We start from the raw sequence: 11,206 nt of genomic DNA, 5'->3' as shown, positions 1-11,206 counted from the left end.
TGCAACTTGAGGCCATTTCCTCTTGTTCTCATCACTTGTTACCTGGGAGAAGGGACACACACCCGACAGCATTTGCTGCTGGTCCTTTCCTTCGCTGTCACTGGTTAAGGGCCCAGCACTACAATGCCACCAGCAATTTAGTGTATTTAAACCAGAAAAGGATTTTTCCCCCTCCCCAGATTCTCTAGCAGGTTGCTTAATTTTTAATAAACTCCACTAATTCCTGCTAATTACCACACAGCTCACTTAACTGGGAGGCTTTCCTTCCTGTAGACTGAGGAGGAAGAACAGAGCAGATGGCTCAAATATCATCTTAAAAGTCCTTCCCCCAGCTCATGCATCCCGGTTTCCTGCAGCCCCCCTGGGGCTCTTCCACAGCCACCAGTCCCTGATCCAGCTCAGCCTCTGCTCCAGAGCAAAACCCAGCTACACGGAGATGTTCACCTCTGCTCTTCTCCAAGGGCAAGACCTGCCCTGGGGCTAAAACGGGAAAAAAAGATGCATTTGGGGGCAGTCCACTGAGCCAAAGGGCTTTGGCCAGAATCACAGAATCATCCAGATTGAAAAAGCCCGTTAAACTCATCGAGTCCCATCATGAACCCAACACTGACAAGTCCCGACTAACCCATGTCCCTCAGCACTATGTCTACACGACTCTTCAATCCCTCCATTTCAAAATTGCAAACACTTTTTTGGGGATCAAGGAAAAAATCCCTGGAAAGCAGCAGAAGAGCTTTGGCAGCGCCCTCTCCAGCGCAGGCAGACGATGCTCTGAGCAGCATGAATGAGGAGCGGGGATGCAGGATGGATGCTGCTCCCCCACGTAAATCTGGGTGAAACAAAGGGGATGGAGCAAAAAGGGTCCAAAGGGGATGGATCAAAAAGGTCCAAAGGGGATGGAGCAAAAAGGGTCCAAAGGGGATGGAGCAAAAAGGGTCCAAAGGGGATGGAGCAAAAAGGGTCCAAAGGGGATAGAATCATAGAATATATTGGGTTGGAAGGGACTCTCAAGGTCATAGGGGATGGAGCAAAAAGGGTCCAAAGGGGATGGAGCAAAAAGGGTCCAAAGGGGATGGAGCAAAAAGGGTCCAAAGGGGATGGAGCAAAAAGGGTCCAAAGGGGATGGAGCAAAAAGGGTCCAAAGGGGATGGAGCAAAAAGGGTCCAAAGGGGATGGAGCAAAAAGGGTCCAAAGGGGATAGAATCATAGAATATATTGGGTTGGAAGGGACTCTCAAGGTCATCTAGTTCAACCTCCTAGATGAAGTGAAAAGATCCGCTTGGGAGTTTTCTCCAGACTTACTTCATCAGCTCTGGATCTTCTTTATCATCCTTTGTCGGGGTGATCTTGATCCCACTTTTCTTGGCACGAGGGCAGCCTGACAGACTGTGGTTAAAAAGAGAAGAAAGGCCTGTCTGACTGGCAGAATCACTGCATTTCCTATTCCCCCGCTTCAGTCATCTTTCCCTTGAATTGCGCACAGTGTTTTTGATCTCTCTCGTTTTGCAGCTTCACATCACGAGGAGAAGTCAGGAGGAAAAAAAAAAATATATATATATATAAAAAAAATTGAGGGAGATGGACAGTAATTAATGGTGTCTAGATAAGAAGATATCTGCTAACAGCCTGCGATGTTTAATGGAATTGTTGAAACAGAAGGCTCAGATCTCTGCTATTAATGCTCTAAAGTGATAATAGAAGTCATAAATAGGTAGCATTATTAACAGGAACATTGCATCAGCTAAAATCTGACCCTTTGTCTTTTATTCTGTCGAAGGAAGCGTCTAATCAGATGCTGGAAACATCAAAAAAATAAAAGAGAGAAGTCAGATTAAAGAGATGAAAATAGGCTTGGGTTGTCAGTAACATTAATGTTTTATTCAGAACTTTATGACTCTGCCCACTGCAGGGGAAAAAAAATATAAAATTAAAAAGGAAATCACAGAAAGAGGCTACAGAGAAAATAATTTCAGGGAGATCTTACCTTCTATGTGATGCATAATTTCCTGTTATGTGACCAGAGCCATCACAACCAGGAGTAGGGCACCTGTGGAGGAAAGGGATGCTCAGGTTAACCTGGGGATGTGAGCAGGGGACAGACACTTTGTGACAGCTCCTTTCAAAGAGAAATCTAGGGACTGTCACCACCAGAAGCAGGTTTGTCTTCCTGCCCCTTGTCCCACCCCAAGAACAGCAGGGAGGTCTGTAATATCCATGACACCGAAGGCTATGCATCGCTGCACCATGTCAGTGTTGGGGAGGAACATCAGTGGGAAGGGTGGGGACATTAGGAGTGTGGCAGGTAGCTGCTCTCCAGTGGAGGGACCTGGATCCCAGCCTCTGTCCCCACCACCATGAAGGAGGCAGTTCAGGAGATGATAATGAAGGAGCCAAAAAACCACCTCCAGGACAGTGTCCGTCTTCCTGAGGAAGACGTAAGGAGATGGCAGGCACCATCCAGGGCCATCGAGCTGGATGCAAGCATAGACAAGAAACCAGAAAACTAGGCTACACCTCTGGACAACTTGACCATCCAGCTTTCTCCTCTGGGGTCACCTCAGCCAACACCAAGAGGAAGCCCAACAGAAGGTCTCATCTCAGTTCTGGGTGATGTGATGGGGGCTAATCTCACTGAGGGCAAAGAGACACCTCACCCTAGAAGGGTCCTCAGACTCCAAAACTGTTTGATGCCCATGATGGAAAGTAATGAAGGAATAGGAGGGAAAAGGTCTCCTTCTTCCAATAACACTATGAGTAAGGGACAAGGGGTCTGCAAGGGGACAGCTGCCTGCAGAGCCTTGGGCTGGGGGTCACCACATCACCACACGTGGTGCCCCAGCAACTTTTGGTGCTTCAGTGCAAAATCTGCTCCTCAGTCCCCAGCCGCTGCTGTTACAAAGGTGTTTTTTGAAGATGCAGCCGTGATCACAGGTTTGAAGGCTGGAATCCAGCACTCAGGGACATCATTGAAAGCAAAGCCTGGAGAAGAGTTCTGTGATCACACAAACCTGCACAAAGGCCAGCGGGGGCTGCCAGCCCTCCCGAGCGCAGCGAAGATAATGGCACGAGTTAAGCACCGCATCATTAAGGGCGTAGAAGCGAGAAAGGTGAGGGGACATGAAGTACCAGGAGCACAAAGATCTGCTCCAAATGCTGTAGGTGACGTGGCGGACATAAAAGTTGTCATGGGGACAAGGAAGAGAGGCGAGGAGTGCTCATCCAGGATGCGCCAGCCTGCCAATTAGCCAGGGCTGTTTGAGTCAAGTGATTAGTGCTGGGGGGAGGAAATCCACGGATCTGCTGTGGGATGAGCGGGAAGAGCTCAGCTGCTCGCTTCAGAGCTGGAGTGAGCAGAGCTGATGGTTTGACTGCAAGCTTGCAGAGTGCCCTTTCTCTTCAAGGGAGGATTTTGCTGTGCCCCCACTTTCTCAATCCCCATTTTTAAAGCCACTGGTGTCTGGTTTGGTGGCACTGGTTGGTGCCCTGCTGCAGAGCAGGCTTGATGAGGTTCCAGGACACCTCAGTGAACTGATGGGCAACTCATGATGGTGCATGCGCAGCCAATGCCTTTGGGAAAACTCATGCCTGACCTAGGCAATGGTACAGTTGGGGTGCTCTGGCCCCTGAGAGTCCATGGAGCAGTGATTTCCACAGGTGCTTTTAGTTCTGCAGCTTGGGAAATGGCCTTTTTTAAAGTCCTCTTTTTTTGGTTGTTGTTAGAAAAACATCAAAATTCTCCTCTTTGCACCAGCTCTGAGGGGGGGTCTGGCCTTTATGGGTCATTGAGGAGTCTCCATTGGTGAAAAAAATTGGTACCTCACCATGGGTGGGAGACAGGGACAAGTCCTGGTCCTAGAAGGGTGACATGGAGACTAAGTCAAGACCAAGGCTCAGTCTGCTCTAACCCAGGAAAACATAAATACACGTAGGTCTGGTGCAGGAAGAAGAGGGACTCATCCAGCAGGACCCCGATGAGGGTGCAAATTCTCTAACTCATTTAGAAATTACAGGTTTAGGAGACAACTGTGACACTTCCCTGTTATATGCTGTTAAAATACAAAGCAAAATGATTTCTCTCTTGTTCTAGCTTCAGGGTGGGATGAAATTATGAAAACACTAACACCGAACTCCTTTTGCCTTTCAGGACTTTTTAAAAAAGGGAGAGAAGTAATTTGAGTTTTATTTTTAATTATCTGGAGACAAATCATACTGACAGAGACCTTTTATTGCATGTTCCAGCCTGGAGCTGTTTTTTTAATATCAGGAATATTAACCCCTGAAATAGAATTTATAATAGAAACACTGACATGGCCTTATCTGAAGTTGTGAACAGCGATGACAGCGCTATCTGTAACATCTCCAAATCCTCTTCCCTTCCTCCTTCCTCTACTCCCATCCTCACCAGGACATAGAAAAAAAAACAGTACTTGGGAAGTAACATTAAAAAGCTTTGTTTTGGCCAGAAGTCTCCTGGTTTATATAATATTTTGATAAAAACCATTGGCATTGGATGCCCAAGGGGAGCAGGGGATGTGGCACATCAAGGCTCAGCACGATGGTTCGTCTTAGGGATGATCCAGTTTGCTTTTTCTCTGGGTTTTTACTGGAAATGAGCGTGGTTCCTGAGAGCTTTTAATATCTCTAACACTAATTGCCTGATCACTGAGCTATTCTTTAAGGCTGTTGGAGAAACACCAGTTCAGCAAAGCTCTCTTAAGAGGTTCTTTCAAAATGTATATCGTCTATAAGGCATGATTAAGTGTACTTAGCGCTAATCATGCCAGTCCTTTCCCTCCACTAGCATATTCTATTATTATCAACTAATCCAGCTGCTTTTCCCACCTCTGTGCTAAGGAGCAGGCAGTTAATGAAAACTTTCCTTGGCACCAGCACCTACATTGGGGTGTGGAGCCGTCCCAGACTCATGCTGCCCTCTGGGCCACCAAAAAGGGATTTAGGGCTTTACTGGCCACTTTAATGACCAAAGGGGCTCCCACCTGACTTGACTATTCTATCCATGGCTTTAAACATCACTGATTGCACACAGGACACAGGACTTGTTTGGGGTTTTTTTGTTTGGTTTTTTTTTTAATGATGAGCTTGTGCAATCTTAAGTCTGACACAAGGTTTTCCTCTCAGTAGAGGCTCTTCAATTATAACTATTAATATCTCAGTGTCTAAATAATCCTGAAACTGGATTCAGCAAAGTGAGGAGCTCAGAGGAGAGTCAGTCTCCAAAATAGGTTGGCTTTATGGAAGTGATGTTGGAAAAAAATTCATAGTTAGCTGTTCCCCAAAGATGTAGGTTGGGTAGAGGAGGGTTCGTGTCCCCCCAGTGTGCCCATCTATTTTAAATACAATTTCTATGAAACCTTTCATAGAATCATAGAATAGTTTTGGTTGGAAAAGACCTTTAAGATCATTGAGTCCAACGCTAAAAATTCTTTAGGGGAGGCAAACTAAGAGAGAATTTGTGAATCCTTCTCATGAAGAATAAGCTCCTAGTGAAAATGAGGAGCTCTGGGAAGACAGCAGCAAAGTTAAAAATGGGTTTCAGAGGAAGATATTTGAATGCAAATATGAAGACCAGGTTCCTCCCATCAGGAGCAGAAAGGGATATCAGGGAACAAAGAAATTTGGGTGCCTGTGAGCCCTGTGCCACTGGCTCAGGATCCAGCCTCACCAAGCGTTCACTTGCTCCCTCTTTCATTCCCTCACAAATCAAACTCCCATGGAAATGAAAAGGAACCTCCATCACTGCATCCCAAACAACCCCTAAAATCTAGCATAAAATTAGCATCCCAGGTTCTCCAAAGGAGTTGGCTTCATTGCGCTGTGTCCTGGTGGTATTTTCCCAGCTGTGCCTCTACCCAAAAATAAAGCGTGTGCCTTTATCTAGGCTTGGGATTCTTTGAGATCTGTGCAAAAATATGGAATGAAAAAGGTTATGGCACAAACTAGGGAATGAGAGCTGGGGAAAAGACAAATGAAGAAGAAAATAACACATGTCTACAGTGCCCAAAGGAAACCTGCCAGGGCTCTGGGTTATTTCTGATCCCCCCTCCCCAAAATAAGCCTTGCTCCGTGATGTTGACTCTTCCCAATGCGGCAGATGAAGGCTGGACTCCACCAGAACTCCTCGCAGTCTCTTTGAAAGGAGAAGGAAGGGGATGGGGAAGCAAAAGCAGAGCAAGAAGAGGAGGGGCAGGGAGAGGGAGGAGAAAAAAAAAGGGTGGAAAAAAGAAAAAACAAACAAAAAAAAGGAGTTCCAAGTTGAGCGCAAACATACTTGAGGTCAGCAGAGTGGGCAGCCATGAGGTTTCTGAGGCTCTTGTCAGCAAGAGGACAACCAGAAAGGCTGAAAGAGAAGAGATGGAATATCTGGATAAGAAAAAAAAAAAAAAAAAAAAAAAAAAAAAAAAAAAAAAAAGGAAAAAAGGAAAAAGAAACAAAGGGCCAGGGCGTGGGGAGGGACAGGGGCCATAGAAGGTGGGGAGGAACCAGAACCAAACCATCCACATGGTCAAAAAATATACCAAAGAAAAGAAAAAAAAAAAGTTGTCTTAGAGTCCAAACCATGACATAAAGGTCAACCCACCTGCGATGAGAGGCATAGTTTCCCGTTATGTGTCCACTGCCATCACAGCCTGGGGTTGGGCAACTGGGCAACAACAACAAGAAGAACAAGTGTAAGTGTTGGGAAGGAATGGATTGAATGGATTGACCCAAAAGCCATGGATCTGCAAAGCCCAGACACAGAACTACACCCAGACACGCAGCATCACCCAGACACAGCAGGCAGGTCTGCTCCCGAGTTAACTGCAGCTGATTCACCACAGCCCTTGGGCCAGAACAGAACGAGGATGCTAAATGGGGAGAGAAGGCTCAGGGCTGCCCACGACACCAGTTTATTTATTCCAGGGCTGTTTCCATTGAGGAAATTTCTTTACCCTCATAATTCAATTAAAGCACAGGAGGACTTCAGGGCTCTACCTCAGAAATTGCTATTCAGCTTGCTGCTGGGTTTTAAAAAAAGCCTTGAGAGCTTTGCAGAGGGCAGCTGGTCTGTGCTTTGCTCATTTAGGGAAGATGTTGCTGATGCTCTACCCCCATGGATCTCCTTCCTGCCTGTCTGCTCCCTCAGCCTCCTGCCTGCGCAGCCAAATCACGAGCCACGTTGTGTATGGTCAGCAGAACGATGCCTGCCAACTCTGCTGTTTAACATATGGGAAGGTCAGACACACAGGCCCACACACAGCAGATCTGTTGGGACACCTGGGAGGGGAGACCTCCCCATCACAACCTCCAGATTGATCCTGACGTGCCCTTAGATCAGAGCCAGGTCCAAGCTGCAGCGTTTGGGTCAGACTCTAAACATTAACCCTTAGTTTGGGGATCAGTGTGGATGCAGAGCAACACTCCATCCCATAGAATAGACCCGGGTCTGTATTTCCACCCTCCCAATGCCATGAATATGCAGATGTGAGTTGGTTAAGTTCTCTCTCCAATGTAAGATGCAATCCTGCTGCAGCCCAAGTTCACATGTTGTGGTTCTGCAGTGTCACAGTGATGGGACCCATTGCTCTACATTCAGCAGCCGAGACCCATCTTCCCAGCGAGGCACTCTGTGGTTCAACACCCCCATCAAGAAGGTGCTGAGATCCTTTGGGTGCTCTTGGCTCTGCAGCATCACCCAATGTCCCAAAACAAGGGGGTAGGAGATTGCACAGGCTCCATCACTGTGCCAGAAATGCTCTTGCAGGAAAATACCAGGGAAAATGGGCTTTAGAAGCAGGTTTCCACAGCCCCATCTGTGAATCCTGAAAGCACCAAGCTCCCCAGAAAGTTCCCTTCATTGCTGCAGAGTTTCAAGGCCATATGGGAATGTATTTTACCTCAATGATCAGCAGTTGTATGAGGGTTTCTCTTGGAGCTTTCATTTGAACTCCTCAGATGAGGTAAGACCAATCACAGTAAGAAAGGGAACTATACTCCTAATTTTTAAAATGTCTTTGCTAACAAATTTTGTCTCCTACCAGCTGGGCTGTGCAAGGTACAGATTTTATAGATGTTGGAGGAAGAGACAAGAAGTCAGGACTTACGTGAGCAGCTCTTTCTTGATGTCCTTGGAGAGGAATTTAAGCTTGAAGTTGGTTAAAGTAACTTCCCCTGGGTATTTTCGTTCTTCAAAGTTTTCCTCTGACACTTCTTGTTCATCAGCTTCCGAGGAGGCAAAAGAGTGGGCAGCAGGCTCTGACTGCAGGAAAACAGCCAGGAAAAGTGGGTTTAGTGAGCAATGTGTAAAACACATCTGTGCAGGGATTTACACCTGGCTCTCACAAGATCTTGAAGGGATGAAGATCCATGCAATCCCCCCATACTCATCCTCAGCAGCACCTGCAGAGAGGCACTGTGCTGCTTCCAGGGCCAGGATGCTCATCCCAGCCAGGAGGCAGTGCCTGGGTTCTCCCACCTGCAGGATTCATGTGAAGTGGCACTCAGGGCCATACCTGCTAGTGGCAGATGTAAATCATCCTGTGGAACATCACCAGGAGCACCACTGCTGGAAGGATTTACAATGAAGAAAGCACTGCGGACCCAGGACAACGCAAGTGGTTGGTTATTCCTCGGTAAGAGCACCTCAGTGGAGCTGAGAGCACCCATGTTTGTCCCAGGACAGCCCTGCCTCCTGCCTGATTGTCCCCAGCTGATGTCTGGGAGCACTGACAAAGCTAATAATATTTCTCTCCTAGGCTCAAAGGGCAAAGTAGGAGTTCTGGAGGAAAATAGGACAACTGTGCAAGCACACATGACCTTCAGTGTGTTATTCAATAACACCTTCAGTCAGTGAGGTGTTATTTAAACATGAAGAGTCACTGCTCACCTCTTCTGGCTCCTCTTCCCGCTGACGGTTTGGTTTCGTGTAGTCAATGGGCCCATCCCATTCATCCTGACGGGAGGTCTGGCTGGACTGGGGGGAGGTCATGGTGCTGCTCGTGGCACTGGTGCTGTTTTGGCGCTGGGATACATCTGGGGACTTCATGCTGGGACTACTGCTGCAGCTGCTGCTGCTGGGAAAGGTGCTCTCCCGTTTGCGGTGCTTGTTCATACTCAAGTCCAGAGTCCCATTTTCATCCACCTCGATGTCCATGGACTGGAAGGTTGGAAACATGCCCAATGTTAGCAGCTGTCAGCAATTCCCTACGGGGATCTTGCCCCTATTTGTCTTCTGAAGTGTGGAGGGGCAGGTTATTCATGTCCCATCCTCTCTACAGTCAGTTAGAAGGAATTGAATGAAAAGGGATGTTCTTTCATAAATATTTCAGAAACGTGCCATGCAAATGCACCCCTGTACTACCAGCAATGTGGCATTTTGACTCAGCTGCTTGAACACAGGTATCTAGTACCATTTAAGATGTCCCATGGAACTGAAGACATCTGCCCAAGGCTGGGGTGCAACATGGGACTTCTCAAAAACCTGTGTTCCTCTGAAAAAAATAGCTGGAGGTCAGCCTGGACACAACTGAGGAATCTCAAATGGCATCAGATACAGATGAGTGAGCAACTGAAACCAGCCCTGAGACTCTGCTTGGGAGTGATGCTCATCTCAGATGGGTAATTTGAACCACGATGCTTCTCCATGACACACTAAGAGCCAAGATTACCTCCTCCAGACTGCATTACCCAAAGGAGGGAGCGAAAGGGTGATACGTGCTGAGTATCTCCATTCCCAATATATTTAAAGATTAAAATTATTAAAGGAAGGGTAAAAATAGGTATTTTTCCCATCCCAAACTTGAATTTTTAACCCCTTCTGCTGCGTGCTGGAGCGGTGGTCCCTGGGCATGCTCAGCTCACCTTGCCAGGGGTTTCTTGCTGCTTGGTGCTGAGATTCTCCGGCATTTCCCAGCAGCGGGTGGAGAGGTTGAGGATGGCAGTGGCAGCCATGTGCGCAGCCTCGGCGTCGTGGGAGTAGTCGAAGCCTGTGGAGGAAGATGAAGTGCTCTTCACGTAACTGCTGGAGGGGCTGTGGCTGGGGGAAGAGGCCTTTGGAAAAGGTTTGGCTGGAATAAAAAGAGAAGGAAGAACACAAGGCTAATGTATCAGCAGCATGGGCAGCGGGAAGAGGTTGGCAGTTTGACACAGCCAACGTATTAACAGTTCCGTTGGCAACCTGTGGTGATTGCCAAGCCACGGGCTGTTTCATTACTGGGGATGTGCAAGGGGAGCAGAGCTGGCTGCAGCCTCAAAAAGAGAAGGCTCCGGGGAGATCTTATAGCGGCCTTCCAATACCTGAAGGGGCTACAAGAAAGCTGGGGAAGGACTTTTCATAAGGGCAGTTAATGACAAAACAAGGGGAAATGGCTTTAAGCTGAAAGAGGGGAGGTTTAGATGAGATATTAGGAAGAAGTTTTTCACTGTGAGGGTGGTCGGACACTGGAACAGGTTGCCCAAGGAAGTTGTGGATGCCCCCTCCCTGGAAGTGTTCAAGGCCAGGCTGGATGAGGCTTTGAGCAACCTGGTCTAGTGGAAGGTGTCCCTGCTGCTGGCAGAGGGATTGGAACTAGATGATCTTTAAGGTCCCTTCCAATCCAAACCATTCTATGATTCATTCTATGATTCTATGACTTGTGCAAAGGTCCCTCGGTGTGAAAACCTAATTCATTAATTGACTCTGCCATCGAGTCCCCAAAACATGAGTGCTTTTCTTCATTAAAGCTACTCCGCAGTGGAAGAGGTTAAAGGGGAAAGCTCAGAGAAGCTTCCTGGCTCTTTTTTTTTCCTTGTTCTCTGGGTGTTCATAACTTATCTGCAGAGCTGACTTAGGGGGAGATTTCTCATAGCACATTTGAAAACTTACAATTTAAAAAATTACATCAATAGCAAATCCACAGCCATGAAATACGAGCTTCCCATGATGACACCAGTGAAATATGGTTTTTTTCTGACAGCTGACGTATCATTTAAATATCCCTGGATAACAGGATTTATTACTCTTACTGCACACCCCAGCACGCGGCGGTGCCGACCTGCGGATGTAATTTCTCTCTATACCCTATGAAATGAAAGTGAGTATCTCCCAGGGTTAATTCACAACAAAACTTGCCCTAATCTTGAACCTGGTCCCATTTAGGATGACCCTGACCCACCCAGAGTCCCTCTGAAGTGAATCGTTAGTGGATGCAAAACATCTGATGTTTTTTTT

At 47.2% G+C, this 11,206-nt stretch overlaps 1 protein-coding gene across 1 annotated transcript; it reads right to left on the bottom strand.

Moving 5' to 3' along the window:
- Window positions 1–1,302: 1,302 nt before the first annotated feature.
- Window positions 1,303–10,064, bottom strand: LOC104521380 (myelin transcription factor 1-like; the record flags this gene model as incomplete). Its single annotated transcript, XM_010163353.1, has 7 exons — window positions 1,303–1,386; window positions 1,985–2,047; window positions 6,290–6,358; window positions 6,599–6,661; window positions 8,103–8,257; window positions 8,885–9,154; window positions 9,859–10,064. Coding segments are annotated over 7 exons (910 nt in total), but the record flags the coding sequence as incomplete, so codon positions are not given.
- Window positions 10,065–11,206: the final 1,142 nt, after the last annotated feature.

The sequence above is a fragment of the Antrostomus carolinensis genome, unplaced genomic scaffold (assembly GCF_000700745.2).
Source record: "Antrostomus carolinensis isolate BGI_N321 unplaced genomic scaffold, ASM70074v2 scaffold48712, whole genome shotgun sequence".
Lineage (NCBI taxonomy): Eukaryota > Metazoa > Chordata > Aves > Caprimulgiformes > Caprimulgidae > Antrostomus > Antrostomus carolinensis.
Note: the sequence above shows the minus strand (reverse complement) of the source record. Positions and strands in the feature narration are given on the sequence as shown.